Here is a 19470-nt window from a genome sequence, read left to right on the forward strand (position 1 = left end):
GGCAGGCGGATTCTTAACCACTGCGCCACCAGGGCAGTCCTAGTCTGTGTTTAAATTTCTCAAGTTTTGGACTGGGGGTTTAAGGGAGGGAGGCTGGGGGAAAGGATTACAAAGGGGCATGAAACTTTTGGGGGTGATCAATGTGTTCATTATTTTGGTTGTGTTGATTTCACAAGTATATGCAAAATGTATCAAGTTGTACACTTTAAATATGTGCAGTTCACTGTATGTCAATTCTACCTCAACGAAACTGTTAAAAAATATAGTGGTATAGCTAGAGGCAAACAGTATTTTAAAACATTTCTCCCAGTTTTCTCAAAAATATATTTTTATATTTGGTTTGTTCAAATCAGGATCTAAATAAGAACCACACATTGCATTTGGTTGATATGTTTTTAGGTTTCTTATAATCTGTAGCAAATCTATCCCCCCGCTTTTTTCTTCATGTCATTTATTTCTTAAAGACTCCAGATCACTGATCCTGTAGCATTTGCCACACTCTGATTTGGTCTGTTGGCTAATTGCAACCTTGTGGTAGCACGTTCCTGTCTCCCACATTTCTTATAACTTGGTTAGATCCAAAGGCTTCATTGGACTCAGGTTCAGTTTTGGTTTTTTTAATAATTTATTTTGGGCTGCATTGGGTCTTTGCTGCTGCACGCGGGCTTTCTCTGGTTGTGGCAAGCAGGGGTTACTCTTTGTTGCGGTGCACTGGCTTCTCATTGCGGTGGCTTTTCTTGTTGCGTAGCGCAGGCCCTAGGTGCGCAGGCTTCAGTAGTTGTGGCATGTGGGCTCAGTAGTTGTGGCTCGTGGGCTCTAGAGCACAGGCTCAGTAGTTGTGGTGCACGGGCTTAGTTGCTCTGCGGCATGTGGGATTTTCCTGGACCAGGGCTTGAACCCGTGTTCCCTGCATTGGCAGGCGGATTCTTAACCACTGCGCCACCAGGGAAGCCCAGGTTCAGTTCTTTTAGCAAGAGTACTTTATAGGTGATGCTGCTGTGAACCTCTTATTGCATCATAGCAGGGAAGCATATAATGTCTGGTTGTCCTATTTTCAATGTGAAATTGATCACTGGAGTCAGGTGCTGTCAGCCTTATCCATCCATTGTAAAGTTTCCTGTCAGCTTTCACCTAGTGGTTGGAGCTACTGACTAGATCCATTATTTCATTAGAGGTATATTATTCACTTGTGTGTGTATATGTGTCTGTGCGTGTGTGTCTATGCAATTTTAAACAAATGTATTGAGGTGTAATTTACATCCAATAAACTGCATGTATTTAAAGGGCACAATTCTAGAAGTTTGACATATACGTACACTTTGACATATGTATACACATATGTACACACTTATGATGACTGCCCAGCTGCTGTAGAGAACAGTGTTTTGGAGGCATACTGCAGGGACAAACCATAATTCCTGTGGTCAGATATTTAAAGGGTAAACCCTGATTCTCTCAGCGGTAGCAATAGAATTTTTCCATGTGGCAGTGGAGTAGAAGAGGGAGCCTTTAGTTTGGACCTTGCCTTAACACTAGCTTGTCAGGGAGATCATACTAAAAGCATCACCAGGTTTGATCTGGAAGTGCCACAAATTACTAAGCTCTGAAGCAGACCTGTTTTAATCCTTACACAGCCAAACTAGTTATCTCCACTCTCGGCTGTCACTTCTCCACACAGTCACAGGTAACATTTCTCTGTGTGTGTGTGTGTGCGCACGCACACGCGCGTGCACAGGCTCCCAGTGTATTCAGAATTTCTCTGAATTTTATACGAGCAGTCTTCCTTGGCCCCCTTGCGCCCAGTCCACTATCCTCCTGGAAAAGGGGTTAAGTTTTAGGCACAGACCTCTTTGGCAAGAGTAGGCTAATGAATCAAAAAGTCTGATCCTTTGAAGGCCAGCTAGCTTAGCTTTGTTCCACAGATGGCATTTCCTTAACCCCCTGTCTGTCATCTTACATGTCTTGATCATCAGGAGACTTGGATGAAACAGTATGTATAACTCAGTACATGATCTCAGTGTGTATAGCTCAGTACATCACTGCTACCAAACAAACAATTGCAAAACATATTCAGAAGCTTCATCCCGCAAATAGCATTAACAGTAGTATACCATAATGCAGGTATCAGAATGTGAAGATCCAACCTGAGACCAAGCCTCTGTAAGGAAATGGACAGATTTTATATGCAAAAGTATTTATGGGACTCTGTGAGTGTACTAAAAATTATTGAGTTGTGTGGTTTAAATGAGTGAATTTTATGGTATGTCAACTATATCTCAATAAAGTGTTTTTTTAAAAGTGTGAGAATTAAAATACATTAATTAATAGAAATGATACTTGATGTTCTAGGAACAGACGAAATCATCAAGAAGAGAGTTGAGAACAGAATCTTAAGGAGAGTCTATATTTCAAGGAAGAGAGACACACATGAAAACAGAGAAGGTGTATTTACAGACGTAGGAAGAGAACAGTAGCTTAAAATGCAGGAGTGAGTGTGTATTCAGTGTCAGGGGCAGAATAGATGTGGATGGGGACTGAGAAAGGGCTGATGAACTCAGCTCTGAGGAAATTGCAGAGACCTTTGAGAAAACACTTGCTATGAAATGAAGGTGCGAAGGAGTGAGTTGTGAGAAAGATGAAGCTGCACATTATTCTTGCCATAAATAAAGTAGGCAAAGGAGAAGGAGCCTAAAAATAGTGTCAAGGATAGTCTAGAGGCAGGGCAAAGTTGGGTCTGTGTGTTTTTTAGACAGGAGAGACTTGGGCATGTTGCAGCTGGAGAGGAAGGAGGCAAACAAAAGAGAGCAGAGACTGAAGGTACAGAGGGCTTACACCCAATTCTGGCTCTTAATACAGTTAGATAAGTTGGTATTTGGCACAGAGCAAAGCATCTGTACTGTGCTGGTCGTTCTGTCTTTGTCATCTCCCTGCGCTGTGGCAATCGGTTGTGTGCTGGCTGGCTCTCTACATGAACTCTACTGCTTTCTCACTGAGGAAAGCAGATCCTAATGCAAGAGAGAGAGGCATTATTGTGCAGACATAACCTTAAATCTGTAACTCGTGATTAAACAGGCTCATTCTCGAACATCAGCGCTTGATTACTGATGAGTGATGGCCAACCTCGCAAGGCCCCGGCGCACCCAGCGCATTAGCGTACCATCGCCTGTGGCCAAGAGCCGCTGCTTAAGTGGCCGTTCCGCTCTCAGGTTTAAGAGCTCAAGAACACATTTGGTTAGAGCTTCCAACCTCGTCCCAGAGAATTCAGCCTCTGCAGGAGTCTCTGAGGGACGGACGCTCTGACCTACAGGTTATCTGTCCCCCATCCACTGACCCACCCCCACATTCAGGGAGAATGGAAACGAAGGGGAACAAGGGAAAGGGCAGCAGCTGTGAGGACCCTCCACCCCTTCAGCCATCTTCCCCCCCCCACCGCCACTCCCTGCCCCACCACCCCACTGCATGCTCCCCCCCTACACACTGCCCTTAGCCAAGGGCTAGCCTCACCCTTCTCAGTCTCTGCCCCTAGTTTTTGTTTTTGTTATTTTGTATCTATTTCTTTGTTTTATTTTAGCCATAATGCAAAAATTCAAAAGGCTAGTTTCATTGTACTTAAAATACAGCCTTTTAAAGCCCTATATAATAATACTCTAAAATGTAGCATTTTCCCTTTTGGGTTATTAACTGTATCTTAATGCGATTTCTACCTTGTTTTAAAAAATCTTTGTCTTAATTGGATATTGATACTAAATTATATTTTCCCATATCTCTTAGAAATAAACTGTTAGCTGAAAATAAAATTCATTTTCAACACTTGTTATTTGTAAAAATGTGTTCATTGTGTCTTTAAGCACCCTTTGCAGGTTTTGTGGGACATGTAATGTAGGGTATGTGTAGCAGGTTGAAGGGTTAAAATACCCTGCTCTGTCGCATATGGCGGTGAGCAGAATCGCAGATGTTGATGATACCACGTAATTAGTATTCTTTTATGTAAATGAAGGCTGTCAGCATGTTACCATAGTGTCTACTCTCTCTGAAGCTGGAATTTATGCCGCTTGGTCTCACCAAGATCAGGCAGGATTTTTCCACTATCCTTAGTCAAGAACTGAGAAGAAATCAATACGATGAGAGAGAAGAAATGGAAATCTTCCTAAAGTAGATTCTCTTAAATTTTTCCTATTTTGTTTTTGTTGAACTTCCCCCCAGAAATTTTATTTCGGGTGATGCTGTTATCCATTTCGGATCGGCTAAGAAATCTGCTATTTGAGAATAATTGGAATAGTCCAATTAAAAGATGAATCATGTTTTCAAGCTATAGGTTTTTGAAAGATTTTTGTAATGCTCAGTCATCTCTCTCATACAGAGACCTTTAAAAACTAATGTGATAAATCTAGAAGTTTCTCATCAGAACAAAAGGCAAACATTGAAAAGGTTCCATTACCTTCTTTTACTATTTGGTGATATTAACTATAGTAGAATCCTTTTAAATATTAATTATGGTTTTTAGCTCAAGTTGATTCAGATTTTTAAATTAAAACTATATTACTTAAAGAAGCAAATGCTAATATTTTGTCAGGTTTGCTTTCCCTGTATGCAGATTGATCCAGGGTGAGCAGGACATTTTTTTACAGTTACTGATATACTTAATGATGGAGAACTATTAAGGCACATCATGTTCATTTCCAGTTACACTGCAAGTTTCTCTCTTTTGGATACTGGGTGCCTGTCACACTGGATGATATATGTTTTAAATGGAAGTGTTAGGACTTTTATGACCTTTAGCAATTATGAAGGAAAAGGGGTCCATGTCAGAAAAATGTAAAATAGATTTCCTCTTTGTGCCTGTGAGTGTTAGGCCTTGTTCTTAAATAAAATGGTCAGAGGATGTGTGAGGGGTGAGTGAAATACACGGTCTTTCTTGAACTGAGTATACCCAAGATTGTATTCTCTTTATTCTCTATTGTGTGCATTGACTTTTGTGTCACTTTTGAGTGATTTCCATTTCATGATCAGCTATGTTTTTCCTCTAGAGAAGCTAGTCTGCCTAGGTTAAATCAGTGTAGTGAGGTGCAGAGTAGCCCTGTGTTTTCCTGAATGGATTTACTCTGCCATATGGCAGGTTAGTGAGTTGCCACGACAGATCTGTAATGGGAAAAAGGCTGTGCAGGAAAGGATGTGCGTGATCAGCAGATTTATAGATCAGAAAATGAAATTGGAAGAAAGAATTTCCAGAGTGCCCTTTCCATTTGACAGCATTCCATGAAGAGGGTGTGGAATGGTTTTTAGTGGTTTTCTATTTTGGCTTTTGGTTGTTCCAGCATGTTTTTTCTAGCACAGAAGTTGATTTCATAAGGTATCAATGTCCTGGGTGTTGTGTTGTTGTATTCCTATTCATAGAAATATTCTCTCTTTGTAGGATTTGAAGCTGTGCTATGTTTCATGTGATAAGATCTCAGTAGCAATTAAATTTCTGAAGACACATAAAGGTTCCTTTTGGCTAAAATGGGGATTTGTCAGGTTTTGAGTTAGAAGAGGCTATTCAGACATGATTCAGTGAGTAGTGAATCTTCCAAAGGGAAGAAAACAAAAAGAAAACCCAAGTGAGCTAAAGATAGTATGTCCTGGTGTATTTAAATCTGTGCTATCTAATACTGCAGCCACCAGTCACATGTGGCTATTTAAATTTAAATTAATTAAAATTAAATAAAATTAAAAGTCAGTCCCTCAGTTTCACTAGCCACATTTCAAGTACTCAGGAGGCACATGTGGCTAGTTAGTACAGTATTGGACAATGCAGATAAAGAATATTTCCATCGTTGCAGAAAGTTCTATTGAACAATGTCTAAGTGAAAGATCTTGAGAAATAAAATTTTTGATTCCTTGATTTCTTTGATTTCTATGAGGAGTTCTTCAGCCCTATATAATTTACTGGATTAGTACAGTGGTTCTAAGGCTTTAATGTACAAATGAATCATCTGTAGAGCTTGTTTAAAATGGAGATTTTAGACCCCTCTCCCAAAATCTGATTCATCACATTTGGAGTCATGACCAGAAATCTGTACATATGACAGGTATCCTAAGGAATTCTGATGCTGGTAGGCGGTTCAGAGACTACATTTTGAAAAATATGAAGTTAGTGACAAACTTGGGAATTGCCAATCTTTTGATTTTTTTTCGCCTTTTCATTCTTTTATTACTGACTTTCTTTTGTGTCTCCAGTAATTAGTTGTAAGCATCATGTGTATCCAACTTAAATTCCTGATTGGTAATAGGTAGCAAAAAGACAATTCATTTATTTACCATTTTATCTTTTAAATGTATGTCTGTTTTAATTTGGCTATGCCCTACAAAAAGTAAACAGAAATGGTTATTTCAATACTGTTCTGGTGTGTGTGGAGAGGTAATTCTGACAGAACACCTTTGACCACTCAAGAGTTGAGCACCCACAAGTCTTGAAATTATAAAGAATTATAAAGAAAATTTTCTTTTTTAAAAGAAAAATAGGGAATTCCCTGGCGGTCCAGCGGTTAGGACACAGTGGTTTCACTGCTGTGGGCCGGGGTTCGTGGATCCCTGGTCAGGGAACTAAAATCACGCAAGCCACACAGTGTGGCAAAAAAAAAAAAAGGAAAGAAAGAAATATAACACATGATCTCCTCTCTGAAGGAGATTATAGCTAGTTAGGAAATGGAGAAATACATCCACAGAAATGACTTAAAGGGCACTTAGCAACAAGTCAATAATTAGAAAAATATAGTAGAAACTAAATCCTGATAGTACTCAAAGGAAAAGCATGACCTGACTTGATGGAAGATAATCTAGGTTACTTTCCTTTGTATGATTTAAGGATTTCTTATATAGGGACATGGCCCCTGCCCATTGGAATGGGCAATTTAAAAATGGGAAGGATCTCTGGTTTGGTCCTGTGGTATATTTGTGGGTTTTAGCAATAGGGCCAAGCCAAAAAAGGCATCTGGAAAACCAACTAAAGGCACTACTCAGAGTGCTTTGGATTTAGAACTTCTCTGGGTGACCCCATAGTCATAGAACTGTATTTGCTCACAGAAATGAAAGTGGGCAAGAAATGGGGTGAAGGAAATCCAGTTTATAAGAGGAACTGCCTTTAGGGAATTTAAATACTGGTATTGGGGGGGAGTCAAGTTTCCAAAGAATAAAAGGTTTTCTTTTAAAATAGCCTCTTTCCCTTGGAAAAATGGCTTATTAGGCTTCTCTGGTGAACAGTGTTGAAGAAGCAATGTTAGAAAGACAAAAAAAAAAAAAAAAAACGCTCAGTATGTTACCACTGTTTTTAAAAATAAAAAGCATTTTTACATATATCATCCAGAAGGTTTGCTTTTTTTTCTTTTGTCTCGGTAGTTTGGTTAAATACTGTAATACCAGTAGCCACTACACCTCTTGTCCTACAAGTCAGATTTGTCTCATTCTGTACTTAACTATTCTTTCAGCAAGGAAGGTAAACGTTTTCCCATCCTTTCTACAAGATGTAAATGTTCTTTTCAAAAAGACACTTTGGGGCTTCCCTGGTGGCACAGTGGTTGAGGGTCCGCCTGCAGATGCAGGGGACGCGGGTTCGTGCCCCGGTCCGGGAAGATCCCACATGCCGCGGAGCGGCTGGGCCCGTGAGCCATGGCCACTGAGCCTGCGCGTCCGGAGCCTGTGCTCCGCAGAGGCCACAACAGTGAGAGGCCCGCGTACCGCAAAAAAAAAAAAAAAAAAAAAAGACACTTTGGCTTAGTCCCTCAGGGTTGCTGTAACAAAAATGCCATAGACTAGGTGGCTTATGAATAACAAACATTTATTTCTCACAGTTCTGGAGGCTGGGAAGTCCAAGATCATGGCACCAGATTCCCTATCTAGTAAGGAGTAACTGGTTCATAGCCATATGGCTGGCTTTTCACGGTGTCCTCACATGGAGGAAGGGGTGAGGGAGCTCTTTTATAAAGGCACTAATCCCATTCTTGAAGGCTCATCCCATGAGGGTCAACCCATTCTTGACCTAAGCACCTCCCAAAGGCCCTACCTCCTAATACCATCACCTTTCAGGGTTAAGATTTTAGCATATGAATGGGGTGCAAACATTCAGACCACAAAAGACAAAATGTTAGATTGAGGCTCAGTCTACCTACTTAGCCAGATCTTTGGACTCAAGAAAATAAAAATAATACTTTGTACTGCAGAGGAATTTCTTTCTTACCATTTATCTTTTTTACCCTATCTTCTTATCTCTACTTTGAAAAATACAGTGAAACCGACCTAAGATTGCCTTTTTATTTGAGAGTTTTCATCTCTCCTACTGGTATGTGAAACGCTGTCTATGTCTCTCCTCTCCTTTCCTCTGCCCTGTCCCTTTTTGCATGCAGCCAGGATCTTGTCAGTATGAGACAGAGAGGCTTTCACTTCCAGGACATCATCAATTCAGAGACGGTTCAGAATACAAGTTTCTTTCCCCTGGTGGCCAGTTGGGTGCAATGTGAAATAAGGGTAATGACATTTCCAAATCAGCCTTACGTAAAAATTAGCTGATATTCAAGAATTAAAACAGCCTTAGAAAATGTAAACTTACACATTAGGGCTAAGGTCTGTCGTTTAGTATTTTATGATTCTTTCTTTTTAAGGAACTTAACTGTCTTTCTGTTATACCCAGTCTATGCCAAAATTGCTTTTCTTTTTCTTTTTTTAAACTTCCTTCCAAAAGAACCAGTTTTGAATTAAAAACAAATGAATACTGAGTGGAAAATGCCGGTTGCAAGCCTTTTTCTAGGAAAATATTTTGCTGAAAGCTTTCTCTTCCTCTCTCTCTCTCTCTTCGAGGGCCCTTATCGTGACAGGTTGAAAGAGTGAAGACTTCCATACGACATGGATAGATGCAAACATGTAGGGCGGTTGCGGCTAGCCCAGGACCACTCCATCCTGAACCCGCAGAAGTGGTGCTGCCGGGAGTGCGCCACCACCGAGTCCGTGTGGGCTTGTCTCAAGTGCTCCCACGTGGCCTGCGGCCGCTACATCGAAGACCACGCCCTCAAACACTTCGAAAAGACTGGACACCCGCTAGCCATGGAGGTCCGGGACCTCTACGTGTTCTGCTACCTGTGCAAGGACTACGTGCTCAACGACAACCCCGAAGGGGACCTCAAGCTGCTGAGAAGCTCCCTCTTGGCGGTCAGGGGCCAGACGCAGGACCTGCCGCTGAGGCGCGGGCGGACGCTGCGGTCCATGGCCTCGGGCGAGGACGCCGTCCCGCCGCAGCGCGCTCCTCAGGGACAGCCGCAGATGCTCACGGCTCTGTGGTATCGGCGCCAGCGCCTGCTGGCCCGGACGCTGCGGCTCTGGTTCGAGAAGACCTCGCGGGGCCAGGCCAAGCTGGAGCAGCGGCGGCGGCAGGAGGCGCTGGAGCGCAAGAAGGAGGCGGCGCGGCAGCGGCGGCGCGAGGTGAAGCGGCGGCTGCTGGAGGAGCTGGCCAGCTCCCCTCCGCGCAAGAGCGCGCGCCTCCTGCTGCACGCGCCCCGCGCCGCCGCGCCGCGCGCCGCCGCGCCGCGCGCGCCCGCTGGGCCCCGCCCCGCGCCGCGCCGCGCGCCAGCCATGGCGCCGGGCGTCACGGGCCTGCGCAACCTGGGCAACACCTGCTACATGAACTCCATCCTCCAGGTGCTCAGCCACCTGCGCAAGTTCCGTGAGTGCTTCCTGAACCTCGACCCGTCCAAGACGGAGCAGCTGTTTCCCAGGGCCGCCAACGGCAAGGCCCCTCTCGCGGGCAGGCCGGCCGGCAGCTCAGCCACCGAGCTGTCGCCCAGGAGCCACGGGGCCGAGGCCTGCGAGCGCGAGGACCTCTGCTTGAATGGCGGGGCCTCCCTCAGCAGGAGCCTAGAACTCATCCAGAACAAGGAGCCCAGCTCGAAGCACATCTCCCTCTGCCACGAACTGCACACCCTCTTCCGCGTCATGTGGTCCGGCAGGTGGGCCCTGGTGTCGCCCTTCGCCATGCTTCACTCGGTGTGGAGCCTGATCCCCGCCTTCCGCGGCTACGACCAACAGGACGCGCAGGAGTTTCTCTGCGAGTTGTTGCACAAAGTGCAGCAGGAACTCGAGTCCGAGGGCACCAAGCGCCGGATCCTCATCCCCTTCTCCCAGAGGAAGCTCACCAAACAGGTCTTAAAGGTGGTGAACACCATATTTCACGGGCAGCTACTCAGCCAGGTAGGTGTGTGCCCAGCCCATCCCCAGCTGCCCACCACACTGGAAACGGGTTAGTGTAGTAGTTAGGCTTCCCATGCGTAGCTCCCCCAGGCTGCTGGCCTAACTAGGGTAGCCAACATTTGCTGTAACTATGCATAGCTGAGGGCGGCCACTGTACCTTTTACTATACTGTGCGACGGCCTTGTTGGTGAATTTGCCTCCTGTCTTAACAGGCAGATTTTTAGTTCAACTTGCCATATCATTTCACTTTCAGTAAATGTCTTTAATCTTTAATGATGATACAGGTAATATAATATTCCCATTGTTATAATCAAGTACCCATTGTTGGCATGCCATCCTTTGATCAGTTTTAGGAAATTGAAGTTTGCCTATAACCTTGGTTCCATGGTTGTTGTGAAAGAGCACTCTTCCTTCCAAGGCATTCTTTACATACAAGGGAGGGAGGTGGCTCGGAGGATGCCAAAGGGTAAGCAAGTCTGCCTCCTGTTCCCCATTACCTTTCATTTCCTTAGCCATCTAAGGACATGAGTGAAGACTCATAGATAAGGCTTTGTGAGAACATGCAGAAAGAATTTGTAGAGGCAAAGAGGTGGGCAACTTAAAGAGATGCAGGTAAAACCTCTACACTGTCTTACTGAGGTTTTGTGTCCGGGTATTGAGAGTTTTAAAAGAATGATGAGTATGAGTAGGATGGGAAGAGGAAGTTTATTTAGGCTTTTATTTTTCAGCGTGTGAAAGGGGACTGTTTCTCAGCACTTCCTCTACCCCTCTGAGGGTCTGTAGGAAGAAAGGTGCATCTGGGAAGGTTACAGCGGGGGAGGAGGTCTGATCACAAGGTACTTTGAGCGGGGGAGGAGGTCTAATCACAAGGGATCAGTGTAGGGATGCTGCAAGAAACAGGGCAAAAAGAGGCAAGTTGGACTGGATGGAAGGAGCAAAGTCTGGAGAGGACAAGAGTATGAGGATGAGAGAAGCAGACAGGAATCTGCAAATTCTCCATCTCAGATTGATGATGCCTTGCCTCCATGGTAACTTCCATCTGTAATACTGCAGCATTGAATGGCAAAGCATGCTTTATGAGAGAAGAGAGAAAGGGGTAGGTAGTAATAACTGCTGTGTGGTTTTCCAGTTCCAGCTAGCGTCATGGTTAGAGATACATACCAGAAGTAATATGCTCTAATTCTCTTAAAATTATGTTTATTATTTTAATATTACAGTTAAATGTTTTTGGAAAACTATGCACTTAGTTTTGGTTGTTATGTGCTAGCAAAAATGTATGTGGGAAGCATGGAAGTTATATAACCTGTAAACCAATCTTTTCACTCTAGGTCACATGTGTATCATGCAATTACAAATCCAATACCATCGAGCCCTTTTGGGATCTGTCCCTGGAATTCCCTGAACGCTATCACTGCATAGAAAAGGGGTTTATCCCTTTGAATCAGACTCAGTGCCTGCTCACCGAGATGCTGGCCAAGTTCACAGAGACAGAGGCTCTGGAAGGGAGAATCTACGCTTGTGACCAATGTAACAGTGAGTGCTGGGGGTAGGGGTGGGTGTGTGTAACTGGAATATCAGTTTAAGGTGTTTCACTTGCCACTTTAGTCAAAAGTAACACTGTAATATTGAGTGGGTTTTTTTGTTTTGTTTTGTTTTTTGCGGTACGCGGGCCTCTCACTGTTGTGGCCTCTCCCGTTGCGGAGCACAGGCTCCGGACGCGCAGGCTCAGCGGCCATGGCTCACGGGCCCAGCTGCTCCGCGGTATGTGGGATCCTCCCGGACCGGGGCACGAACCCGTGTCCCCTGCATCGGCAGGCGGACTCTCAACCACTGTGCCACCAGGGAAGCCCTGACATTTCTTATTTAAAGTTCAGGTGGCATAGCCTGTTTGAGGCTATAGTATCAGAAAAGTGTGCTTTTGTCCTGAATTTGTAGATTTAAAGTACAATGAAACCAAGAAAGGAAGTCATATGGTGCATTGCTCTATGACAGCTTCATAGTTATTGTCACATGCCTGAAAGGTTCACATCTCAGAAGGGTCATAAGGAAGTATTTCTCTATCATGGCTTTAATTGTAAAGTGGAATTTTTCTATATGGCTCTGTGAGTATCTTATGCACCCCCCATCCCCACCCCCATGTCTTACCACACTAACACTTACTGCTTTTGCTAACCCAGCATGGACAGAGGAAATGCAGAGCAAATACTTTGAAGCTGATGTTTGGGTTTCTGGCATACAGAGATTTGGAAACTAAGATGAATGGATTGTTCAGAGATCTGAAATCAATTTGCAGCCATACTGTAGTCTGGACTACAAGTTTTGGGAACGACAGTTTTACGGTAGCCGTTTTAATACTTCTGCACATGGTTTTTTAAAGTAGTACACCGTGGGAAACCTGTTCTCTGTGAAGAATCAGGATAAAAATCAAGTCACACCTGCTATCATTTTGCCATTTTAAAACAAAATTTGAAGTGCTGTATTTGGTTAACCATAAACTCACCTATCCTGTTCCATATTGAGATATAAAGGCAGTGACTTAAATTATCTTACTAGAACATTGTTTTTTCTTTTTAAAATAGTGATTCATAAAGCTTTATACTTGTAAGGAACAGAAGGATGTTAACAGCCTTAACTGTCATTCTTGGACTTGATAGATTATGCAAGAAATACTTTTTTTTTACTTTTGCAAGAAAGGATTGTTTTTCTGGTTGCCACATTGTTTTTTCTTTTTAAAATAGCGATTCATAAAGCTTTGTACTTGTAAGGAACAGAAGGATGTTAACAGCCTTAACTAGATCATTCTTGGACTTGATAGATTATGCAAGAAGTACTTTTTTTTCATTTTTGCAAGAAAGGATTGTTCTTCCAGTTGCCATATGTGCCCATTTTTCAGTATTTCTATAGACAGGTTCAAATAGCAGGGAAGGAAAGCTATGGTGAAGGGATGAGATGCATTGATCTGTTGCTTGTGAAAGTTTCAAAACTTTCAGTCTTCCACCTTTCTGTGTGGCCAGCTTAATCAAATGGGAGACAGAACTGATCAATCTCAATTGAATCAGTAATATCTTTTTCTTTGTGAATTTCATTTTAGGGAAACAAAGCCATATTCTATTATTGTCTTCATCTTAGCTCACTTACTCCCTCTGCTGAGAGTAGCAGTCACTGCCAGGATTCCCAGGCAGAGCTGCAGTAATTTTCAAAAATCTGCTGGTGAACAGGAATGTAAAATAAGGCCAGGCCCCTCTTTGAATTCTCTTTCCGCTCATGCTCTCACATATCATGACTACCAGCCCTAGTAAAAGCTGCAGTCTATTATGAGAAGCAACAGCTCCACATCGTATTGTCACAGAAAGCTCCTGGATACGTCATCTGGCTGTGACTTGCTACCTTTCACGAGTGGTACAGACAGGACTTCGAAATCAGATGCCAAGCTCTTCAGACACTGAGACCATGATTTCAACAGCTCAAAGACAATCAGCAGGCACCACAGTGGACCACTAATTTTATATTCCCATCCATTCACCGATTTAATTAATATAGTAACAGAGCAGTCATCAGTAAATGGTTATAGAGAAGGCTTCTGATGGAAATTAAGAGAACTTCATTTCCACTGTTTGCTTGCTGTAATTTAGAAATGCATTTCACCCACAATTCACTATATTTAGAAACAAAATTGGAGTCTCAAGCACTGGTTCTGCTTTGGACTGGGTGTATTTGGCCAGCCTGTCAGCCTTGTCCTGCATGTCTAGCAGTGTGCTGTTACCAAGAAACATGTTTCAGAAAATAGGTATGGCATAAAAATATAAAACCGGGGACTTTCCTGGTGGTCCAGTGGGTAAGACTCCATGCTCCCAATGCAGGGGGCCCAGGTTCGATCCCTGGTCAGGGAACTAGATCCCACATGTATGCCACAACTAAGACCCAGTGCAGTCAAATAAATAAATAAATATTTTTTAAAAAAACAATAAAAATATAAAACCAGCAGTTTCTTTTCTAAATATTTGTATAGGCCACAAGCATGGGGGAAAAATCTGTTTAAACACGCTGTCCTTTAGTAATCCTGTGTCCTCTTACCTTTTCCCTAAGGCTGAAATATATGCATTATCCCCCATTTCACAGGAAAGGAAACTGAGATTCCTTTCAGACAGTGGGAAGGACAAAGGATGCACCTTACAACTGAGTCAGCCTTCTTTAAGCAGCCATCCCAAGAGTGCCACACAATCACTCCTTTCATCTCAACCAGAACTTCCATGGCCACTCCGTGCAGGCATGCGAGGCTGGGAAATGCAGTCTTAGAGAGGGTCACATTGCTGCCCCAAATATAATTGAGGTTTAATACTGAGAAATAAGAAGAATGCATATCGAGTGGCAAGTCACTGTCTCTGCCATAGCTCGGAAAGAATGAGTCTCCTCACAATCTATGTCTTATGCCTTCCCAAACCATATAGGCAAACGACGAAAATCCAATCCAAAACCCCTTGTTCTGAGTGAAGCTAGAAAGCAGTTAATGATCTACAGACTACCTCAGGTCCTCCGGCTGCACCTTAAAAGATTCAGGTGAGCTTGCTCTGGGGCATCCCACGTGGCTGTGAGCTGTGGGAATAGCTACTTCAAAGGCGTTGGCGAAGGCAGATGTCTTCTTCGGTGTTGGGAGGAGAAGCCTGTTCCCTAGAGGCCTCACGCTTTCTATGGAGTGTATGGTTCATGCCCAGTGAAGCAAGCTGATGTCGGGGGCCAGGACTGGGCTTCTGCTCTCATGGTCCTATTTAATCAGCTAGCCTGCACTTGGGTGTCTGTGCTTGAACATTTCCTAGCCTCGCTTGGGCTTTTATAGATTCATCTTCAGAATAAAGTAAGAGATAATCTGTGAAAAGGAGGGCAGGAGGTAAAGTACAAAAAGAGTATTGCCTGAATTGCTTGTTCAGGGATTTCTAGTTTCAGAGAACATGCAATATTCACAGGAAATATATGTGAACATTGATTACCACTGTCTTGTTGTGAAAGAAAAGCAAATCCAGAAGGTTAAATGTTCTCCGTTCCCTGTTTTACCTACCTCTGCCTCTGATCACACATGCCATTTCTTACTAGTAAGAAGTTTATATCCATGTTCTAGGTGGTCTGGCCGTAATCACCGAGAGAAGATTGGGGTCCATGTCGTCTTTGACCAGGTATTAACCATGGAACCTTACTGCTGCAGGGACATGCTCTCCTCTCTTGACAAAGAGACCTTTGCCTATGATCTCTCCGCAGTGGTCATGCATCACGGGAAAGGGTTTGGCTCAGGACACTACACAGCCTATTGCTACAACACAGAGGGAGGTGCGTGCGCTTTACTCTGTGGGGCGGGGGACACAAAAAAGGGTTGGTTTGTCCACATTTCATTCCTTTCATTTAATCTATAGGGGGATATTACATACATTAAAATCCAGTGGAAAGAATTACGAAAGATGGATTCAAATTTTGGATATATCACTAAGTAACAACATTTGATTGTTCTAAGAATTGACAGGAACTAACATGTAAAAGTGCTGAGCACCGTGTCTAGTATGTAATGGTCAGTTAATGTTAGAGGTTATTGTTGTTACTAATACTTCTGCTGCAGACTTCAGTTTCATTCTTGGTTTTGCAGAAACAATATGACCCATCTAACTTCATGGAATCTCACTAGCCTCAGCTCATAACAAAGCTGAGGACACTTACTGAGCACTTACTAAAAAGGCCCTTCCCAAGGAGCCTTCAGTCCTTGCCCTCAGAGCAGAGCCTCCCAGCTACCGCGCTGAGGCAGGTGGGCTGCGAATGTGTTTTCAGTAGTGTACCCATCCTGAACCTCTCAGCCCTTGGGGTAGCCAGAGGGAGCCTGTAAAAAATAACTTTTTATTCCTTCTAAGTGTTCCTTTATCACTTCTCTCTATTTACACTCCCCCTCTCTTCCTCCTCCTTTTCCCATCTCTTAGCCCCCAGTCTCCTGTCTTTGTAGAAAACCCTAATGGGCAGTGAAGAAGACTGAATGAAATGAAATGAGGACAAAAATTATAGTCGGTCGATACTGCAAGCAGTATTGTGGTGGGGCTTGCGGGGTTAAAACCAGTGGTTTCAGGGAAGTCTGTTGGTTTCATTTACTTTTCTCTTCGTCCACCACCAACAATCAAGGGTTGGATCTATTCAGAGCTCCTCTGTCCCTTTCCTCATCTCCTTGTTTGCCTGGTGACTGAAATATAAGTTGGGTAGTCATTTTCTCTCTTTCTTTCATTTGGTTTCCTAGGTTTTTGGGTCCACTGCAATGACTCAAAGCTGAATGTATGCAGTGTCGAGGAAGTGTGCAAAACTCAAGCCTACATCCTTTTTTACACTCAAAGAACAGTTCAGGGCAATGCAAGAATCTCAGAAACCCAACTCCAAACTCAGGTGCAGTCCAGCAACAACGATGAGGGCAGACCACGGACCTTCCCCTGAATGGGAGGCACGTATCGAGGACTGGCTTGCTTTTAAACTCTTGGTTTCTATACATCTTTCCTCGTATAGGAAATAAGGTTTACTGCAGGAACAGATTACTAGGTTTGCGTCACTGGGTCTAGAGCAGAAGGTGCCAGGTGACTCGTGTGCTATCATAAAATTTGTAGCAACTTTCTTTTAAATGGGTTTAGAAATTCCCTCCTTCGTTAAAACAAATCAAAAGGAGTAACTTCTATGAAGACTCTTCCATCAGTTGCTTCTGAATATAGAGGGATCTGGGTGGAGGAAAGAGGGAGTAAATTGGTCATATCCAGCCATGTTCTTTCTATTACATGATTCCCCTGCTAATCAGGACTCTTGCAGCACCAGAAGAACCCTCCTGATGTGAGCAGCCCTCGACAGAGCACGCAAGGAGGGGCCCTGGGCTGGCAGCTTGCTGGATAGGATTGGTTCCAAGGCGGAAGGTGAAGTCTAAGGATTTTTTCCTACAAAGGAAGTAGCCCTCAAGGGTTAAAAATCTGCAGACTTCCTTTTTTAGGGGATAGCAGTTGAAGAATGGAATGAGATGCATGGAGGAAATTTCTCCATGTGAAATGGGAGGTTTTTCATGTGTCATACTCTCCCTGGCTGCTGCTGTCATTTAATCATACCACATCTTCTGAGATGGCATGAACATCCCTTCATTCTAAAGAAGGAGCAGTTCACATGGGGAAGCAAGAAACTGGTACATGACATGTTCTCTGTGGCACACTGAGCCTAAGGGCACTCCTGGCTACCTAGTTCTGTAGCAAATCCCTGGTTCAGGTCTAGGGCAAGCACATAGTTTGGTTTAAATTGGTCTTTGGGTCAGTTGTCTGAGGCCTTCTCAGAACTCAGTTGGGGGTGGGGGTGGGGGATAGCCAGTGGCCCAGGGCTTATCTAAATGCCCGTCACCCATTTCACCCTGGTGCAGCATGCAGCTTTTCTTAACCTGCAGCTTATTTCCTGTTCACAAGATGTGGGAGCTTCTGCTTTTCTAAGGCTTAGGAATCCTCCTCCTGTATGTCTGAACAGTTTATTGTTGACAGTCCTGGCCTGTTTCCTCCAAAATCTGCTAATCCCTACTGTTTCTTTACCCACCCACACTCAATCCATCAGAGAAAAAAAAGCAAGAGTGCCCTGTCCTTAACTCCAGTGCTAGTAAAATATATCTTTCTTTTTTAAACTGGGTCAGTTTCTAAGTGGCATGAAATTGCCCAGATGGAAACTCTCTGCCCTATCAGGCACCACTGAATTTCCCTTCTCAGTCCTTCGCTTAGACTCACTAGTAAAAGTGAATGCAAACCGTAACTCTCACTGTGGGAGTGCTGCAGCCCGCCTCAGCCTGTCACTCTGAATGCTCATCTTTTGACTGAGTATGTCATACTAACATTTCAATTCAGGTAGAAGTACAGTTGCCACGTGAAGAGGATGGATGTGAAGGGAGTTTGGGGAGGGATGGGAAGTTGGGAAAAGAAAGGCTAAAGAATGAGATTCAAAGGTTTAGCAATGTTGAGGAACCACATTTCCCAAGCAGATCTGTAGCATTTGCTGTTGACCTCTTTTGAGATGAATTCTCCCATAGGACCTGCCAGACAGCACTGAGACTTGGAGGAAATCAGACAGAAAATGGCTCACCCTGATAAGGAAGAGGAGTGACTATATTTTAAATTAAACTTGCTTTTTCCAACACTGTGAGGTTTCTGTAATATTTAGCTTTTATTTGGAAGCGATAGCGTATGGCATTTTTTATGCTATTTGGTTTATATTGTCTACTGCAGGCTTCTTTGTACAAGCTTGGCCCGGGCTTACCCTCACCTGGACACTGTTTTAAAGTGTCACAGCTGCCCATGCTGTCAGAGGCTCTGATGTGAGGCTGTATCCTCTAGATCCACATTTTTAAGTTGGCATGATTGGTAATGACTTTTGGTGGCAAGAGAAAAGCGCATTAACTCAAAAAAACCCAAGGAGAGTAAAAAGGGAAGGAAAATATAAATTGTGCCTCATCTTTCATTGAATGCTATATTTATTATTCTAGAAAAAGAGAACTTACAAATGGAGAAGTACTAATAGAGCATCTACTTCATCCCTCAGGCTGTCTAGGGGAAAACAAGAAAAATAAACATCTAATAGAAAATTAAAAGATCCTCAAATTTAATTCTTAAAAATAGTTTTATACCAAGTATTAAGGATTATTAAGCAAAGGACTTTGTAAAATAAGTGCTTAAATTAGCTGAGCACACATTGTATCAAATTAACAAAATCATTTAAAATGAGTTGGAATAGAAACCAATACCTCAATGAGCTGCACACACTTGAAGGTGCCCCTGCAGTGAGACACCTCAGGTACCCAGAGGCAGCAGCACTAGACGCTGTTGAGAAGTTAGTATTTATGGAGATTTTAATTAAAGAAAAGAGTTTCCTGCTGCATAAGCCAATGGCTGTTGTGAGGGAAATGTCCCTTTGCCTTTAATTTATTTACATACTGGAAGTAGATGAATTTCTTAGTTGCATCTTACTTTAAGTCGAAACATTGTAAAGAGAAGAAAATAAGAACCGGGTAGAAGTTGACTAGATGCTGCCAAATCAAACCCAAGATCTCCTAACTGAACCTTACGAGCCTGCTTCTTTCCCAGACAAGTAGTTGGAGTCCCGTTCTAGGAACCCTTTGTAGTTGGCTGGTGTGTTTACTTTTTGCTGTAGCCAGCCAAGGTGAATGCACCCTGGCCCCTCAAAAAGGATTTTACCTCAATCTAGCTTGACCCTCATACTTGTGGTTGCCTCTGA

At 43.4% G+C, this 19470-nt stretch overlaps 1 protein-coding gene across 4 annotated transcripts in view; it reads left to right on the forward strand.

Annotated features, from left to right (window-relative positions):
* Positions 1 to 19396, forward strand: part of USP49 (ubiquitin specific peptidase 49) — a 71730-nt gene extending 52334 nt beyond the window's left edge. For all 4 annotated transcript variants that reach the window (XM_079934695.1, XM_079934693.1, XM_079934694.1 and 1 more), the window contains 5 exons: positions 8830 to 10212; positions 11541 to 11745; positions 14661 to 14769; positions 15326 to 15531; positions 16475 to 19396. In XM_079934695.1, the coding sequence (XP_079790821.1) occupies positions 8875 to 10212; positions 11541 to 11745; positions 14661 to 14769; positions 15326 to 15531; positions 16475 to 16665 (2049 nt within the window). In that variant the 5' untranslated portion in view covers positions 8830 to 8874 and the 3' untranslated portion in view covers positions 16666 to 19396. The remainder of the gene's footprint in view (positions 1 to 8829; positions 10213 to 11540; positions 11746 to 14660; positions 14770 to 15325; positions 15532 to 16474) is intronic.
* The last annotated feature ends 74 nt before the right edge of the window (positions 19397 to 19470 follow it).

The sequence above is a fragment of the Stenella coeruleoalba genome (genome assembly GCF_951394435.1).
Source record: "Stenella coeruleoalba genome assembly, chromosome: 10".
In the NCBI taxonomy this organism is placed as follows: Eukaryota; Metazoa; Chordata; class Mammalia; order Artiodactyla; family Delphinidae; genus Stenella; species Stenella coeruleoalba.